The following is an 18,592-nucleotide window of genomic DNA, read 5'->3' as shown; positions in this document are numbered from 1 at the left end:
AGATAATATGTAGTGTGATTTAGACTGGTCTTATAATGCATAGGTATTAAAGTCAGTTTTGTATCTTATTAGTTACGTTCATATAAATGCATGGATTCTCTGAGATTTTTATATGTAGGTTATAATGGAAAGCTATGGCAGAAAATGTACTGGTATTCACATAGCACCTTTCTAGTCAGCTGAGCACTCAAAGCCCTTTTACTACAAGTCTCATTCACCCCTATGCACTTTGTAACAGTCTCATATACACACTGATGCATCAGGAGAAACTGAGGGTTCAGTATCTTACACAATAATACTTTCGAATGTAGATTTGAGAAGCCAGGACTGAGAAAAGTGGCACCAGGTGTGCCTTTCTGCTGTTGTGCATTCAGAGATGCTCTGAATGCACAACAGCAGTTTTTGAGTTACTGTTACCTTCCTATCAATTTCAGTCTTGTAATTCTCCTCCATTGTTTACCGTCACTAAGTCATTTTCACCCAGATAAATGGCCGGATAATTTCTCTTTATGCACCATTCTCTGTAAACCCTAAAGATGGTTATGTGTGAAAATCCCAGTGGATTTGTGAAATATTCAGATCTGTCAGTCTGGCACCAACAACTACGTCATGTTCAAAGTCACTTAATCACCTTTCGTCCCCATTCTGAGGCCCAGTTTGAACTTCAGCAGGTCATCTTGACAATGTCTACATACCACTGCATTTAGTTTCTGCTGTGCGATTGATTAGAAATTAACAAGTAGTTGGACCTTTATGATGTACTGTTAAGGTTCAAAATTGAGGAGGGAGAGTACAAACCACTCTTGGTCCAGAAGGTCTTGGTCAAACAATAATTTTAATGAACACACGTGTGGGAAGACACTCTGTACGCAGACAGCCAGTAGTCCTCGACTTAATCAAAGCATGAACAGATATTTTATAGCATCAGGGTTTGATTTACTGACGCCCCTTCATGCGTCACAGATACATTTTATACATAGATTTATACAAGATGATCTTCTGGCTTTTACCCCAGAAGATCATCTTCTATTTTCATGGCTGGTACTTTCCGTTCTTGTCTTAAAGTGAATTGTTCCTCTTTCTTGCCGAGACATGACTAATCTCTCCTCTAAATAAATCTAACTAATGTGTGTGTATGTGTTGACCTCACATGCTCTTTGTGTCACCTCTTCACCTACTGTCTGTGTCTCGTCCTCAAATGCTCTTTCTCAATTCACCTGTTGCACTTCTGACCTTTCACCAGGACAGAGGCTCACTGAGACTATGTGTATGTCTTCTACTAAATAAATGTTTTATCCAAGAACCTCTACTAAAACCTTAATATAAAATGATCTGATATATAAGTGTTTTGTAAGCATGTATTGCAATTCCTTCTATGGCTCCAAGTCACTTGCACAATAGATTGTCCGAACATCGCGCCGAACAAAGCTTCCGACCCCCAATTAATTGACCGAGCTCCAACTCTTTAATAAGCACAGATATGCATTGTGTATAAAATAGTCATAACTGCTTAAGGCCTTCTTAAAGCTATCTGTTACATTGTTAAAGCCTCGTCTTAGCCTGCGGCTCAAAATAACTTCCACTTCTGCAAAACTCTCCAAGCCTATTTCCTGTCCTGTTACTTTTAGCCTTTCTGAAAGACACACTGTTTAACCGCTGAATGCAATATAAACTCCAGATTATATTATTAATGCAATGGTAATGATGACAATTATTTAGCAATAGCAGTAAAATAATTTCCCTGCTCCACAGTACCTAATAGTGCATTAACATCAGAAAATCCTAAATAACATCATGCCACAGGCTACTTAGGAAGAGCATGTCTGACATTTGTTTTAGTGATTCAGCTGTCAATGAAAACCCACCATTTAGACTTAGTTCTCTTCCAGGCTTGGGGAAAAAGGCCTTCTTAACATTACGCTAAAAATAGATACTAATTTCAAAACCACATGAAATGCATCTTTTTCAAAACAAACTGCATTATCACCACAAGCAATGCAACTCCTCATTTTAATTGGTGCTCCTGAATTCCAAATAAGAACAGAAACAGTAAGTTGAGTCATCTTTTCAGCAGCCTCCCTTGGGATAGCAAGTTTTATTTCATGTCCAGACACATTGCAGTGGGGAGAGAACAATCCAATCAGTGAGTAACACATGATATACACAGTTCCTTATTGGATACTAGAGCATTAAAGAACCACCAGTCCCATTCAAAAATGTCTAAGACATTAAAGATCATTTTAAAAGAGCATTGTGTAGGATTCATTGGCATCTAGTGGTGAGGTTGCAGATAGCAACCAAAGTCATTTTGCAAGCATATACAACTACTTGTGACTGAGCAGCAGGAAAGGCCCTTCTTAAGGTCTGGTTTGTTCATTCCAGGCTACTATAGAAAAATGGCGACTACATGACACACCTACGTTGCATTTTACATGGATGGCATGTATTTATGTTTACAGAGTTTTCTTCTCTACAAAACTACACGGACCTCTCAGGTGAGAATCCTCTCCCTCTGTAGATACTAATGTGGTTAGTAATTCCAGTTTAGTATATACAATTATGAATATTTTACTTCATTTTGCCCAATAGACCACCCTAAATCCTGCACACTGGTCCTTTAAACAAGTGAAAAAATAAGGGAGTACATTTTAGCATCAGACAAATCAGGATTAAAGTGGATCATTTCTGCCCACATGCCAACCACTCCACATTGAACTGGGAGCACTTAGCAAAAAATAAACTTTCAGCAGAGCTTAATCGTGTTATTTTAAAATTCCTCCTCAATGAGACTTAATTTATAAAGTAACATAATCAAAATATTAAGTGTAAAAATGCACAATAAGAACCCGAAGCTGTACATGACATAATTCTTCTTGAAAAACAAAAACAAAACAAACAAAAAAATAACTAAACAATTAAACATAGTATCACTACCAGGTATCTAAATATACCTCAACACATGTAATTGCTCAAAATTTAAGGGGGAAAAAAAGAGGGAAGACATTTTTTTTTTTTAACCACAAAGTGAGTTCAACAACTCAAGACAAAGTAATAAATTCACACGCATTTCACACTTAAAAAAGAAAATCCTTTAAAAAGTTAATCCAAACAGTTTCTGTTTTTACAGAATATTTTGTGACAAACGGTGTAATAGTTGGGTTTCATGTCTGGTTAGTTAATTTAGGAGATGTGTCTCTTAGACCAAAATTTCAACAGTCTGTAATCAAATCAATCTCACCATAACTTCATTCTCAAAAACCAACATCATCTGCAGTACGAGATCCCCAAAGTTTAAAAAAGAAAAGAAAAAGAGAGACAGGGGTGGGTAAAAGGAAAATTTATGAATAAAATCTGCAAAGTCTCCATGCCTCAATTATCTTTTTCCACTTGTGTTTTCATGCTTTTCCTCTGGGTGACTTTTCTGGTGAGCTTTCAATGTGCGCTCTCGGCCAAAGCTCTTCCCGCAGGTCGGACAGGCAAATCGGCCCACGACGTGCGCCCGGGACATGTGAGCATCCAGCTGCTCTGGACGGGCAAAGCTCTCTTCACATTCTTCGCAGGGGTGGGCTTTCCGTGGGGCGTGCTTCTCCTTCTTGTGAGCACGGAGCTGAATCAAGCCGGGGAATGTGAGGTCGCACTCGGGGCACGGGTGCTGACGGGGTGGGGTCGGCTCTGCTTTAGGTTTCTTCTCCTTTGCTGAAGCCTGACTCTCGTCCTCGGGAGTTTTATCTTCCGTTTCTGACTTTGCTGTCACCTTCGAGGGACGGCCACGCTTTGCTCCGCCTGCTTTCCCTTTTTCTTCCGCTGGGGTTGCCATCGCGTCTGATGTGCTGCCGGCCTTCACGGTCTCCTCGGGAATGTCTGCTTCCTCTTTCTTTTTCCGCTTTCCCTTTTTCTCAGCACCTGCCGCGTCTTCGGCCTTGGCGGGCCGTCCGCGTTTCTTGACAGATGAAGTGCTGCCGTTGCACTGCTGACCTTCGGGGTATTTCTCCTGGTGTGCTATCAGCTCTGATTCAGCTTCAAATCCCTGGCCGCACTTCTTACAGCGATGAGTTTTTGTAGAATCCTCTGGCTGTTCTGTAGTCTCGACATCTGGGCGTGGATGCTGGGTCAGGCGATGAGCACGCAGCAGTCCGGCACTACGGAACGTTTCATTGCAATCTTTACAAACCATCTGTTTCTCTGGGCACACCTGTCTTCTATGGGATGTGAGCTAGACAGGAGAGAAGTAAATGGTTATGCACAAACATTAAGCACAAACACATAAAGCTAGAAACTGATTCATTCTGCTGTATGTTCTAAATTATACTCACTTCAGAGAATGTTTTAAAGCTCTCTTTGCAGTGAACACATTTGAAGGGCTTGTCATCCTTGCTGTGTGTTGGCTGATGCTGCGTCAGTTCCTCAGATGACAGAAATGTGCGGTCGCACACGTAGCATGTGAACAATGTGTTTCCCTGAGAAAAGATGACCAAAAAGAACGGGGAGGAGAAACATTTAAAACCTTATGTTTTGGACATATAGTTGTGTGAAGGCTCCTTTAGCGAAAAACGGGTGTCTACGGACTCAACCGAAGCAATCTGGTGCCTTGAGGAGTAGTGTATAATGCGAAAGCTATGTAGTGTAACCTGCACTATGGTGTCATTTCAGTGGGTCGGACGCCTCCCGATTTTCTTCGCTGCAGTCATTTTCAAAATGAATGAGGATGGGTTAAGACTGAGGAAGTCTGACTGTGCAGGCTTTTACATGACAAAGGGTGCACAGGGATTTCCAGATGACATGGGACTCAAAGACTGAGATTTCTACAACGGTGATACAGAAGATCACTAATGGACAAAAGAACCATAACAGCACGTAATGTAACGTGCGAAGCAACTAATGAGGCGAACACAAATGGGACATTACTAGCCCTCGGAATGCTAACATTTGCAACACCAGGGCAATGTGTGCAATATTCTGCTTGGTGCAAGATGCTAAACACATAGGCTGAACTTAAAGGATGATCTAGTGACTTGAGAAAGTGATTACTCTTGATAAATTGTTCTCAAACACATGGGGTGTTTTTACAGATCGATGTTCTTCAACATAAACTGGAACATCCCTATTTCTTAGAGTAACTTTATCCACCAAAGGAGGACTTTGTTTATGGGTCAATGGCAGCTAAAACCACAAAAACCCCACAAATCTGTGGTTTTAAGTTTCATTATTGCAAAATTGGAAAAGAAATTAAAAAGAAAAATCCCAACTATCCATCATTGAGCAGGGTTGAACTCTGGTGAATAGATTAAGACACAAAAAGGTCATCAATTTAGTTAAAAATGACACACTCTGTTCTTCTCACCTGCTGAAGCTGCTGCTTGTATTCCTCCCGGTGGCTCTTCTTCATGTGTCTCTCCTTGGCTTTTGCACTGCAGAACGTGATGAAGCATTGGAAGCACTGCAGGTTTTCATGCTGGTCTGAATCCACAACAGAATGTCAAATTTATTATGTGTTGTTGCTTTTAGGAAGCTGATTTAAAAGGTATGATCGCTGCATCACTCACAGGAATGAACCGAGGGAGCCGGAGGTCCATTCAGAGTGATGGGTTTGTATGGTTCTGCCGGCTTTTCCGGGGGAGCCTCGGGTGGTGGATCCGGCAAGCCCCGTCCCATCACGATCTCCTCTATGTTCAAGATCTCCGAGTCCATGGTGCGATGTTCCCTGTTCTTCCTGGAGTCAATTTAAAAACAAAAAAGACACGAAACAAAGTTTAATTACCACGTGGAACAAACACTAGTTTAATAAACAGCGGGAAACATAACAGCGCCAGAAACGCAGATATGTGCTCATTACGTTAAGTTCAACAGCTGACTATACAGAAAAATAATCGCCTTACTAGGTTGGTTACTTACGTTGGTTGAAATAACGCCAATGCAACAGTTTTAGAATGAGCCGCGTATAAAACCCAAAGGCCGTGAAACTGTTAGTCCGCGGGAATTACCCAAGTTTTAGCCACTGTTAGCTAACGTTACCGTAACATTAAGGCCGCTAGCCATGCTAGCTACCTCCACACAGCTCTGCAAGTGGCAGACATTGCTCACTTCACGAAAAGAGCCTTGATATATCCACGCGGTAAACTGAGTGCGTTTCAATAGCACACAACCGCCTTAGTTAAATGTTTATTTTAACGTTAATAACAAAAGTACCGTGCTAAGTTAGCGCGCTAACGTTAGCTAGCTCACTACTAGTTTGCAGGTTGGCGCTAACAACACTGATTCCCAGAGAGGACCACAGAGTTTCCGTGTCCCCTTTTTTTTTTACACGCTAGTTTTGAACTCATCTTCTGAAATTTAAATGTATCTGCCGCGAATCATTACAAAACAAGCTAAGACCTAAACGAAAGGCAAATAATTCGACTAAGAAGCTAGAGTAGCCATTACCTCTAACCGCTCTTTCAGGGTAGTTTGACTGAGAGAGTTGACCCCAGAGAAGTGCAACCGATAGATCGGACACTTCCTGCTGTGTGGTGGCCGTCGGTACAGCTAAGATGGCTGCCTGGAAGTATTCGATGTTGTTATTGATTCATATTTAGATGCAAAATCTAAATGGTCGTATATGAGCAAGCCGAGTTTACCCAACGCAAATATACAGAACACAAGTTTTATCACATCGCATACGTGAAGAAATAAAACTTTCAATTTAAAACAAAACTCATTAACAATGTTACTGCGCGGACTACTATTACAGTAATGTTATTTTCTGACTCTTACATGCTATTTTACTTAGATAACTAATACAATCAACTACAGCATACACACGGGCAGAATTGTTTGAATAAATCTTTTCTATTAAGATCGATTCTATGCTCGATCTTTGTCACGTGACACAAAACAACTACATACTGTAGTAATCGTTCAGCGTACTACTGTGTTTTTAACATATACTGAACACACACACGCGCAGATGGAGTTTTGTACCGCTAATGATTAAAACTGAGTATCTGGTCTACAGATTCCTTTTTTTCATCTTGATGTCTTTTGTAACTTGAATTTACTTTTTACCACCAGTTTGTAAAATTTACTGTTATAGCTGAATTATTTCATTATTCCACCGCTCATTTAATCGTATTCTGCTTTCAATGAGTCAGACTTTCATGTAATTTTTAAAAGTTGCCTTTAAAAGCGGTCTAGTTCTCCAGGCTTTCTGAAGGTCTTTCAAAGTTTTTTTATTGGCCATTGACTGCTTTTTCTCTTTCACAGTTCAGGCCTTACATCTCAACATTTTCAGAGGAGTGTTTCTTGTTGTTTGTTAAGCCACTTCACATTGATCTAAGAATAATTCAAGCATAAGAATGTACCTAATTCAATTGGTGAGCTGATTTTGTGTATAGAGAAAACAGAAAACTTAGCAAAGGACCAATTTATATTGCACCAACTAGGTAATTCCCAAACAAGGTTATTATTACTAAACTAAAACTAAACTAAAACTAGATGCAACAATTTTTTAAGGCAATTAAAAATTAAAACTAGATTTAAAAAGAAAATGTGTGAGCTATTGTAAAACTCTTTAACATGAAATAAAATCTAAAGAAAATGTTTTTTATTATAATAATTTTCTGAAATCTTGTCTCTAACGAATACTAATAATTAACAAACTCTAATGCTTACACCTAAACTCATAAAAAATATCAAAAACTAAAGATTTATAAACAGTAAAAGCTAAACTGAAACAAGAAAATCCACTCTGAAAACTAAATGAAACTAATCTAAATAAAAACAAAAAGTCAAAACGAAATACAAATAAAACGAATTTGAAAATGAAAACTATAATAATTCTTCACAAAGAGCTTTTAAATAACAGACAAACAGTATCTAAAAGTGACATCCTTAGTGGTGGATTTGGCCCTTGACTTCATCAATCTACTGTTCAATCTCATCAAAAATGGTCTCAGTGAAAGCCTGGCTGCCAAGAAGCCATTCATAAGGAAGGGAAACAGGGAAAAAGGGCTGAGGTATGTCAAGTTACTGGCCTGAAAATCAGTGAAGGCTTTGTCATGGTCTAGTCCAAAATTTAACTGACAGCATTGGTGATTTGAATGGCCTATATTTGTATAGCGCTTTACTTAGTCCCTATGGACCCCAAAGCGCTTTACACTACATTCAGTCATCCACCCATTCACACACTGGTGATGGCAAGCTACATTGTAGCCACAGCCACCCTGGGGCGCACTGACAGAGGCGAGGCTGCCAGACACTGGTGCCACCGGGCCCTCTGACCACCACCAGTAGGCAACAGGTGAAGTGTCTTGCCCAATGACACAACGGCCGAGACTGTCCGAGCTGGGGCTCAAACTGGTAACCTTCCGATTACAAGACAAACTGCCAACTCTTGAGCCATGATCGCCCCAATTTTATCAACATTGACTGAATTATGAATGCAGCATCAGTACCATCAGATTGTTTTTGTTCTCACCATGTAATACCACCGGAAAATATTCTGATTGGCAATTGCTTAATTGTTCAGCATGACAATGACCCAAACCCACTTCCAATGCATTAAAAGCATACCTGGATTAAAAAAAAAAAAAAAAAAAAATCAGTCATGGATTGGCCATTTTGATGTGTTTTTGTAACTTGAATTAATTTTTTCCACCAGTTTGTACAGTACTCTGTAATATACTGTATTTCAAACCTCATACAGGCATGCATCGACTGTGTGCTAGTATAGATTTTCTTTTAGTCATTTCAGTTTTCACTATTGTTACGCGGCATTAGTGGAAGATGGTCTAGTGACCGATGCTCTTTAATTTCTGTTATTGTTGCAGTACTGTGTCCTACTTGGTTATTTCAGTACACAAGAGCTTTAATATGTTTTGGCACATTTTTCTTTTGTACTTGTAAGCAGTCCTCAAATGAATAAATGAACATTTGTCCTTTATTGTTTTCTAAAACTCAAATAAATGATACTTTCTTTAATACTACAATTCATAGAGCCAAAAAATAAGCTCACTGTAGAATGTAAACTAGATCAGGTGAAAATAAATAGTTGAGGGCAAAAGTATCATGATGGCCACAGTGAAAAAAACAAACAACTTTTTACACTTCTTTTCCAGCACAGTGTGTGGCTCTGAGTCTTTTTTTCTTTCTGAAGCAAATTCTTTTTTTATAACTCCTAAATGACATATTAAGATTTTTTTAAAATGCATCACAACAGCCCTATAAAAGCATGACAGTGAAAGGCAGTGAGTTTCCCTACACCAAAAACACAGTTACAATCAGAGATTGGTAAATTCTGTAGCAGATACTACTCTTTTCCCAAACTTCCCTGATTATGGAAATTCAAAAAGCAGTTGTGGTTACGTGAGATACAAAGAAAGACACAGCACTTGAGGCATAACACTCGTGATGTCCTCTGACAGTCCCCAAAACGGCACCTGCCCCCCTCTCCCTCTCCAAGCTGCTCCGGCCAGTGACCTGAACCGTCATATCGTGTGGCTGCGTCTGGCAGAGGACTCTCCTCCACCAGGATGGGACTGCGGGTTTCATTTGTTGTGTGAACCTCTGCTGCCGGCGGCTGGGGAGGAACTGAGTCTTGGGTATCCGAGCTACTAGAGAAGATCAAAGCCTTGGACACTTCCAATCTGAAAGCCATGAGAGTCAAAGGTGGCACGGATGCTCTGAAATCCTGTCGATACAGGAGCCAGGAGTTTACCAAAGCCAGATCCGTGAGGTACCAGAGCACTGCTTGGGGCCAGCAGCTTGGTGCAGAGGCCGTGAGGGGAATTGCATAAAGATTTTTCAGTTCTCTGTGGAGACGGGCCGACATCTGGGCTTTCTCAAAGTTTTCAATGAGAAAGGCCGCGCTCCTTTGGCCATTTCCCGCAGTAGAAAGTATGAAGCCACAATGGGATCTGCGCAGCATCAACTTCCCATCTGAGCTCACAAACTCATCACCGATCTGTCCTCGAGCCCCTCCCACCCTGCCTGCTCCATGAACCCCAGCAGCTAAAAGGCGTTCGAGCATCACAGGGGTGGACAGTTCCTGTTTGCAAAGGAACACCATACTACCTTTGGGGACCATTTTTTCTACAGCACCTTCTTTGTCTGAGAGATCCACCTTAAGATCGACATGTAAGAGTAAGCCGTCAAATCCAATTAAAGCAGTGCTGTAGAGAGACAGTTTGTTGTTGTGCACCTTCCCAGTGAGAGGAAGTGGATATTGGTCAACTGCATAATCGCCCTCTCGTCTTAATGACTGGCACCCTGCTTTGAAACGACACAATAATGGATGAACTTTCCACAGGGGATCAGCCTGTTTTGAACCATCTGAGCCATTTGCCTCGTCACCACATTGATCACTATCACAAGTTCCTTTGTGGGGATTAGCGTTGGCTGGATACTTTGAAGAAGTCAGCTTCAGCGTGCGAGACAGCTCGAGGAAACGGGACAACGGGATGGCTTCAGCAATCAACGGCACCTTAGTCAAGTCTTCCCAGTAGAGCTTTGCACTGGGAAACTAAGAAAGTAACAATAGAAAAATAAATAAAATTAGGTTTTAGCATCTAACCAAAAATGAGGTAATAATTTCAGTAATCAGACAGGCAGAAATACAAACCTTCAAAGTTCCCATTGCGATGTGGATCCCAACAAAGCGTGCAACTTCCCTGGCCGTGACAGCGTCAGGCATGTTGGACAGTTTATTTGTACAGTTGGCAAGTTCTACCCAGGTATCCCAACCAAAGTACTTAGAGAAGTAATCAATGGGCTCTCTGGTTCTGTTGCCATCTCTTGGTGCATTAGACGGGATCACGGATGTTGGCAAACTAAGGGGGGAATAAAGTCAAAAGAACATCAAGAGCAAATCTTACATGTATTTAACAGAGGAACAACAGCAATAATAGAAAAAAAAGAAAAAAAAAAGAAAGATATTTAGAGTTATTTCTAGGGCTGGGCCATATCATACCATTCACGGTAATACCGGTATGATGTCGGGCAACGATAAGAAAATGATAAGAAGATAAGAAATTATACGTACATGGCAGAAAAAGCATGGCAGCAACGGAGAATGGGAAGGGCGAAAGCGGATCGTTGAATGAAACAGATGAACCAGACCTGGTTTGTTAAAATGCTGCAACTTCAGTGGTGTGGAACTGGTTTGGCTTTCGTCCGTCAGATACACAACAAAGCACAATTTTTGGTAGAGCATGCAAGCGGGCCATTGTTATTACCGTGTTTTACGGAAAATAAGTTGCTCTTAAAATCCTTTGATTTTCTGAAGAAAAAAATAAATAAAAAATCGACAGTGCCCCTTATAATTCTTATGTATGAATTCTGGTTGTGATTACTGACCTCAAACAGATTTTATGTGGTACACGGCGCTCAAAAATCTGTAAAAAATGTTTTAGTACAACTTTGCTAAGCTATGAAGCCGCACAGCTTGATGGATTGTCAGAGCATTACGGCTACCGTAGGCAGGAACCTCGCGGAGTGATACGTACTGTGCTTCAACATAATATTACCGTATTGTGTGTGTACAACCTCTTTTTAAGTTTTGTGGATACTATGCATGGTTACGCTGAGGATATGTCGGCCAATTTCCACTGGAAATGCCTTTTGGTTAAACTGCCAGCAAAAAAAATTGCATTTTCACTGTTAAATTTTTATGTAGCTTTAATGCACATAAAAATAAATAAATAAATAAAAATAAAAACAGCTGCTCGTTTAAGTGAAAATGCATTAATAGTGCAAAAAAACCATCAAAGTTGCGGAGTTGTAAAGTAGTTTTGTAAAAAGTTTTGTCTTGCGTAAATTATATCATCAGTTATATCATTATCGCAAATTTTCAAATATATATCGTGATGAATATTCTTGGCCATATTGCCCTGCCCTAGTTATTTCTATGGATAATAGTTTTGTAGACTCAAAGAAGGTCTTACTGTACCTTTGCGATGAGTGATCCGACTGTTGTGCACTGATGGCCGAGTTCTTGGAGAAATAGGCCATTACTTCTGCTTCTGAATCAAGCTGAGGATCTGACAATTCAAAGCCACCCATATCCTCTTCATCGGGACTTTGGAGGAGAAACTCACGAAGATCTGGTAGGTGAATGGTAAATGGCCTGCATTTGTATAGCGCTTTACTCAGTCCCTAAGGACCCCAAAGCGCTTTACACTACATTCAGTCATTCACCCATTCACACACTGGCAATGGCAAGAACAGCCACAAATGGATGTTCCAGCCATTTGTGGCTGGAACATCATTCACTATGACTCTGAGGTGCTGCCACTCAGAGTCCGACACAGCTAAAGGACAGATTTATTATGTAAGAGGATCATCTTAAGTTTTATTGACATCATCAATAAACAGCTTAAGAAAATCTCTCAAATATAAATACTAATCATTCCACAAAAGGGAACAAACCTTGTTGCTCGATGACCTCAGGATCTGAAAAAAGACCTTCGACTCTTGTTTCCTGATAGTCTGGTACAGAATGGATCGATTCACCTGTTTAAACAGACTCAAAATTAATATATAAGCCTTTAAGTAGTATTTGGAGAATACCAAATATAGAAATCGATAAAGTCAAGTCTCTACCATTTCTATAACTGAAAAATACTGGCGATCGTCAGTGCAACCCCTCAACCTGCTAGTAGACACACCTATGTCATCAATTTGAAAATCTTATGTGGTCCTTGTCATCACAATCACAAAACTTTCAGAACTTACTCTGACCTTGGTCACTGAGATTTTAACTCATCCACAATTTTTAGTAGCTGCACTGACAGTAATAATTTGAAAATCCTCATCCCTACATTCTCAAGTTACTGCATTGACCAGATTTTCAGAAAAGCTGATCTCTGAACTTTAGGCCAAGGTCACCAAGATCCAAACTCATCCAAGGTTTTTAGCAAATAAACCTGTGGTATCAGTTTGAAGCTACTATGCAATTATTCACAGACTTAGGGGTCAACGCTGCCCACCCGCCCATCCAGCAGGGTGATGACAATACCCCATCAGCCTTTTACGACTGAGGATTAAAAATGGTGGATTTCAAAGTAAGTGGAGGTCGAGTGAGTTACTTACGTATATCACAATCAGCTGTTTGACTTTCTGTCTGATTTGCATCGTGGGATCCCTCTGGGTTTCTGCTGGTCCCAGCAGATTCTACTAGGACCTCTCTCTCCTCCTCCTTTATTGGATAGAAAATACACTGGCTGGTGTTGAACTCTGGTAAGATGCAACAGTCCGTTGTCCTCTCCCCAACCTCTACTGCTAAAATACAAATCAAAGAACATGATTTAACATGGCACAGTGGTTTTCCAAGAGTTATACTCATTAGCCAGAAGGTGATTAGCCATGAGTGGAATCAGAGGTGACAACAGCTAAACTTTGGATTATCCAATAATCAGAAATCCTGTTACTCTCAAAAAAGTAACATTTGATTTAAAAAAAAAAAGAAATCAAGAGATACTGTGCCAGGTGGTATGCAGACTGCAGAAATCAATAGTTTTATAATTACATATTGGTTGAGAAACCTTAATACTTACTTGGGATGACTGTATTTTCACTAAGTGCCTCTACATTCCAGCGGATGTGTCTGCTGCCATTTGTGGCTGGAACATCATTCACTATGAGGCTGCTTTCCTCTTTCACCAGAACAGTCCTTATATCGCGATGATGCAGCGGCTGCACGCTTGCAGTCTGTCTATTTTGACTAGTGGATGCAGTCAGTGGTTGATTCGAACTGTTCTCTTCAACCTTGATCTCATCACTTCCAAGAACTTGTACCTCATTTTCAGTGATGTAGCCCAAACCCTGTAATGAAAACAAGTCTTAAGTATGCAGTGTTGAATTCTATCTAACATAGCTGGTACTGCAAGCGTCTCACCTGTGCTTGATTGTCGCTTGCCATCATCAGGCACTGCTCCTTTTCAGCAGTCGCTCTCTGTCTAGAAGTAAGGAACTTCTCCAGTATGAGGCCTGGAGACTGGTCCATCACCTTATCTTGTTCCGTTCCTCCATGGAGCCCTCTTTCCTTCATTACTTCTTCAACACTCGTGGTAATTGACTCCAGCTCAAAGACGACTTGGTCTTCGGGAGATCCCTCTAACGTAGAGGGGATGGAAGGCAACAAAGCACCAGGAACATCTGCTTTGTTGATATTTAATTTGGAACTTGTCTCCGGCTGTGCTGTCTTTGTGCCGATCTCACAGTCAATCATTTCTGAATCTGAGGTTATGGGACGTTGATTTACAAAAGAAATCAAGAGATACTGTGCCAGGTGGTATACAGACTGCAGAAATCAATAGTTTCAAAATTACATATTGGTTGAGAAACCTTAATACTTACTTGGGATGACTGTATTTTCACTAAGTGCCTCTACATTCCAGCGGATGTGTCTGCTGCCATTTGTGGCTGGAACATCATTCACTATGAGGCTGCTTTCCTCTTTCACCGGAACAGTATTGCGATGATGCAGCGGCTGCACGCTTGCAGTCTGTCTATTTTGACTAGTGGATGCAGTCAGTGGTTGATTCGAACTGTTGTCTTCAACCTTGATCTCATCACTTCCAAGAACTTGTACCTCATTTTCAGTGATGTAGCCCAAACCCTGTAATGAAAACAATTTCTTAAGTATGCAGTGTTGAATTCTATCTAATTTGTCTCACTTAGTTTCTGAATCATCTTTTTCCACTTGTGTTTTCATGCTTTTCCTCTGGGTGGCTTTGCTGATTTGCTTTCAATGTGCGCTCTCGGCCAAAGCTCTCCCCGCAGGTCGGACAGGCGTGCGCCCGGGAAATATGGGCATCCAGCTGCTCTGGACGGGCAAAGCTCTCTTCACATTCTTCGCAGGGGTGGGCTTTCCGTGGGGCATGCTTCTTCTTCTTGTAAGCGCAGAGCTGAATCGAGCGGGGGAATGTGAGGTCGCACTCGGGGCACGGGTGCTGACGGGGTGGGGTCGGCTCTGCTTTAGGTTTCTTCTCCTTTGCTGAAGCCTGACTCTCGTCCTCGGGAGTTTTATCTTCCGTTTCTGACTTTGCTGTCACCTTCGAGGGACGGCCACGCTTTGCTCCGCCTGCTTTCCCTTTTTCTTCTGCTGGGGTTGCCATCGCGTCTGATGTGCTGCCGGCCTTCACGGTCTCCTCGTTAATGTCTGCTTCCTCTTTCTTTTTCCGCTTTCCCTTTTTCTCAGCACCTGCCGGGTCTTTGGCCTTGGCAGGCCGTCCGCGTTTCTTGACAGATGAAGTGCTGCCGTTGCACTGCTGACCTTCGGGGTATTTCTCCTGGTGTGCCATCAGCTCTGATTCAGCTTCAAATCCCTGGCCGCACTTCTTACAGCGATGAGTTTTTGTAGAATCCTCTGGCTGTTCTGTAGTCTCGACATCTGGGCGTGGATGCTGGGTCAGGCGATGAGCACGCAGCAGTCCGGCACTACGGAACGTTTCATTGCAATCTTTACAAACCATCTGTTTCTCTGGACACACCTGTCTTCTATGGGATCTGAGCTAGACAGGAGAGAAGTAAATGGTTATGCAACAGGTTAAGCACAAATACATAAAGCTAGAAACTGATTCATTCTGCAGTATGTTCTAAATTATACTCACTTCAGAGAACGTTTTAAAGCTCTCTTTGCAGTGAACACATTTGAAGGGCTTGTCATCCTTGCTGTGTGTTGGCTGATGCTGCGTCAGTTCCTCAGATGACAGAAATGTGCAGTTGCACACGTAGCATGTGAACAATGTGTTTCCCTGAGAAAAGATGACCAAAAAGAACGGGGAGGAGAAACATTTAAAACCTAAAGCTGCTATTAGGGACATGGAGTTGTGAACGCTCTTTGAGAGAAAAATGGGCTTCTACTCACTCAACTGGAATCTGGCACCTTGAGTGTATAATGTAAAAGCTATATAGTGTAAGTATGTCTGTGAAGGTTCTCAGTCATCCAGGTCATCGTAGTCTAAAGAGCTTGGAAAGAAAAGCGTCTGGATTTCTTTAAGTTGCTTGAAGACGTTTCACCTCTCATCTGAGAAGCTTCTTCAGTTCTAGGGTCAAATGGTGGAGACTCACAGATTTAAGCCCTGTGGGAGTGTCCCCCCCCAAGAGGGACAATGGGCCCCCTAACCATCTGTCTTCTCTATCCAAAATGTGAACATTGGCATCCTCAAAAGACAGATGGTTTGAAAGAAGCCATCTATGCCCACTGTGAAAGACCATTTTTGAACAGAGGCGGTGGCTTACGACACTGTCTGCCATCTATAATCCAGTTTGGAGATCCCTTCCCTTAACACCGACTCACATCCTTGGCCATTTGACCTCAGTAAGTCACATGACAGGGTGAGGCTAGGTTTCACAGTGGGTTCACCCGTAACCTTGGCTGATTGTGATCCACACCCGTTTTCACACCTTGGTTCACGTGATTACGTAAATCATCAATATGGGGGTCCATAACCCTCTTGGGGGGGGGGGGAAAGAGACACTCCCATAGGGCTTAAAATCTACTCCCCACCATCTGACCCTAGAACTGAAAAAGCTTCTCAGATGAGAGGTGAAATGTCTTCAAGCAATTTAAAGAAGTCCAGATGCTTTTCTTTCCAAGCTCCTTAGACTATATAGTGTAAGCTACACTACGGTGTTGTTACAGTGGGTTGGACACGTCCCGATTTTTTTTTGCTGCAGCCATTTTCAAAATGAATGAGGATGGACTGAGGAAGTCTGATTGTGCAGGCTTTTACATGACAAAGGGTGCACAGGGATTTCCAGATGGCATGATACAGAAGATCACTAATGGACAAAAGCACCATAACAGCACGTAATGTAACGTGCGAAGCAACTAATGAGGCGAACACAAATGGGACATTACTAGCCCTCGGAATGCTAACATTTGCAACACCAGGGCAATGTGTGCAATATTCTGCTTGGTGCAAGATGCTAAACACATAGGCTGAACTTAAAGGATGATCTAGTGACTTGAGAAAGTGATTACTCTTGATAAATTGTTCTCAAACACATGGGGTGTTTTTACAGATCGATGTTCTTCAACATAAACTGGAACATCCCTATTTCTTAGAGTAACTTTATCAAAGGAGGACTTTGTTTATGGGTCAATGGCAGCTAAAACCACAAAAAACCCTCAAATCTGCAGTTTTAAGTTTCATTATTGCAAAATTGGAAAGAAATTAAAAAGAAAAATCCCAACTATCCATCATTGAGCAGGGTTGAACTCTGGTGAATAGATTAAGACACAAAAAGGTCATCAATTTAGTTAAAAATGACACACTCTGTTCTTCTCACCTGCTGAAGCTGCTGCTTGTATTCCTCCCGGTGGCTCTTCTTCATGTGTCTCTCCTTGGCTTTTGCACTGCAGAACGTGATGAAGCATTGGAAGCACTGCAGGTTTTCATGCTGGTCTGAATCCACAACAGAATGTCAAATTTATTATGTGTTGTTGCTTTTAGGAAGCTGATTTAAAAGGTATGATCGCTGCATCACTCACAGGAATGAACCGAGGGAGCCGGAGGTCCATTCAGAGTGATGGGTTTGTATGGTTCTGCCGGCTTTTCCGGGGGAGCCTCGGGTGGTGGATCCGGCAAGCCCCGTCCCATCACGATCTCCTCTATGTTCAAGATCTCCGAGTCCATGGTGCGATGTTCCCTGTTCTTCCTGGAGTCAATTTAAAAACAAAAAAGACACGAAACAAAGTTTAATTACCACGTGGAACAAACACTAGTTTAATAGACAGCGGGAAACATAACAGCGCCAGAAACGCAGATATGTGCTCATTACGTAAAGTTCAACAGATGATTATACAGAAAAATAATCGCCTTACTGATTAGGTTGGTTGAAATAACGCCAATGCAACAGTCTTTAGAATCATCAGCGTATAAAAGCCAAAGGCCGTGAAACCTCTATACAGCATACACTTCACTAAAAAAAGCATTGATATATCCACGCGGTAAATTGAGGCTGTTTCAATTACAGATAACCGCCTTAGCTAAACGTTTACGTTAACGTTAATAACAAAAGTACCATGCTAGCTCAATACTAGTTTACAGGTTGGCGCTGACACCGACTCCCAGAGAGGACCGCTGAGTTTCCATGTCCCCCTTTTTTACATACCAATTTATTTATTTTTTTTTTAAACTTATCTTGTGACGTTTACATGCATCTGCCGCGAATCAATACGAAACAAGCTAAGACCTAAACGAAAGGCAAATAATTCGCTACAAGCCATTACCTCTAGATGTCGCGTCTACGGTACCGAAAAGTTTACGGTGACTGCAGACAGTTACGTCTTTTCATTGGCCCGGAGACTACGGTGACTGTAGATTCGGTAGACTCTGGCCCAATAGGAGCGCTGGCCCACTGTAGACTACCAATCGTCTTGCGTCACCAAAACAAGAACACGTGGCGGGACATGGACTCAACCTGCAACTCAGCTATGTTTATGGAAAGTCGCATTTCTTTTATGTTTACGCTAAGTTATTGACTCTAAGACGCTGCTGGATTTAACTGAAGTTATACGCGGCTGAATAGCTTATTTAACTCTTTTACTATATGGATGCGGAAAGGCTGCGGAAAGGCTGCGCGTTAGCCAACATCCCATCCCCTTTTCAGT

The 18,592-nt window shown here is 41.6% G+C and overlaps 3 protein-coding genes across 5 annotated transcripts; all 3 read right to left on the bottom strand.

The window, feature by feature from the left end:
• Window positions 1–2,059: 2,059 nt before the first annotated feature.
• LOC308405378 (uncharacterized protein) lies at window positions 2,060–6,568 on the bottom strand. Of its 2 annotated transcripts, none has more exons than XM_080895977.1 (5): window positions 6,421–6,568; window positions 5,544–5,710; window positions 5,342–5,457; window positions 4,314–4,457; window positions 2,060–4,213 (listed from the first exon to the last, which is right to left on the bottom strand). In XM_080895977.1, exons 2-5 carry the CDS (start codon window positions 5,686–5,688, stop codon window positions 3,374–3,376), a joined length of 1,245 nt encoding a protein of 414 aa, XP_080752103.1. In that variant the 5' UTR covers window positions 5,689–5,710; window positions 6,421–6,568; the 3' UTR covers window positions 2,060–3,373. The 2 variants fall into 2 exon arrangements, with proteins under 2 accessions (XP_080752103.1, XP_080752104.1); XM_080895978.1 differs by lacking the exon at window positions 6,421–6,568 and adding an exon at window positions 5,893–6,401.
• A 1,043-nt stretch (window positions 6,569–7,611) lies between these two features.
• LOC308405377 (uncharacterized protein) lies at window positions 7,612–14,644 on the bottom strand. Its single transcript, XM_080895976.1, has 8 exons — window positions 14,329–14,644; window positions 13,868–14,208; window positions 13,527–13,794; window positions 13,063–13,251; window positions 12,400–12,483; window positions 11,921–12,074; window positions 10,595–10,802; window positions 7,612–10,495 (listed from the first exon to the last, which is right to left on the bottom strand). The coding sequence occupies exons 2-8, from the start codon at window positions 14,198–14,200 to the stop codon at window positions 9,284–9,286; spliced, it is 2,448 nt and encodes an 815-aa protein (XP_080752102.1). The 5' UTR covers window positions 14,201–14,208; window positions 14,329–14,644; the 3' UTR covers window positions 7,612–9,283.
• On the bottom strand, window positions 14,644–18,364 carry LOC308405379 (uncharacterized protein). 2 transcript variants are annotated; one of them, XM_080895979.1, is made up of 5 exons: window positions 18,212–18,364; window positions 17,471–17,637; window positions 17,269–17,384; window positions 15,585–15,728; window positions 14,644–15,485 (listed from the first exon to the last, which is right to left on the bottom strand). In XM_080895979.1, exons 2-5 carry the CDS (start codon window positions 17,613–17,615, stop codon window positions 14,661–14,663), a joined length of 1,230 nt encoding a protein of 409 aa, XP_080752105.1. In that variant the 5' UTR covers window positions 17,616–17,637; window positions 18,212–18,364; the 3' UTR covers window positions 14,644–14,660. The 2 variants fall into 2 exon arrangements, with proteins under 2 accessions (XP_080752105.1, XP_080752106.1); XM_080895980.1 differs by lacking the exon at window positions 18,212–18,364 and adding an exon at window positions 17,804–18,191.
• Window positions 18,365–18,592: the final 228 nt, after the last annotated feature.

The sequence above is a fragment of the Rhamphochromis sp. 'chilingali' genome, assembly GCF_963969265.1.
Source record: "Rhamphochromis sp. 'chilingali' genome assembly, chromosome: 11".
NCBI classification, from domain to species: Eukaryota; Metazoa; Chordata; class Actinopteri; order Cichliformes; family Cichlidae; genus Rhamphochromis; species Rhamphochromis sp. 'chilingali'.
This window is presented reverse-complemented; position numbering and strand designations above follow the sequence as displayed.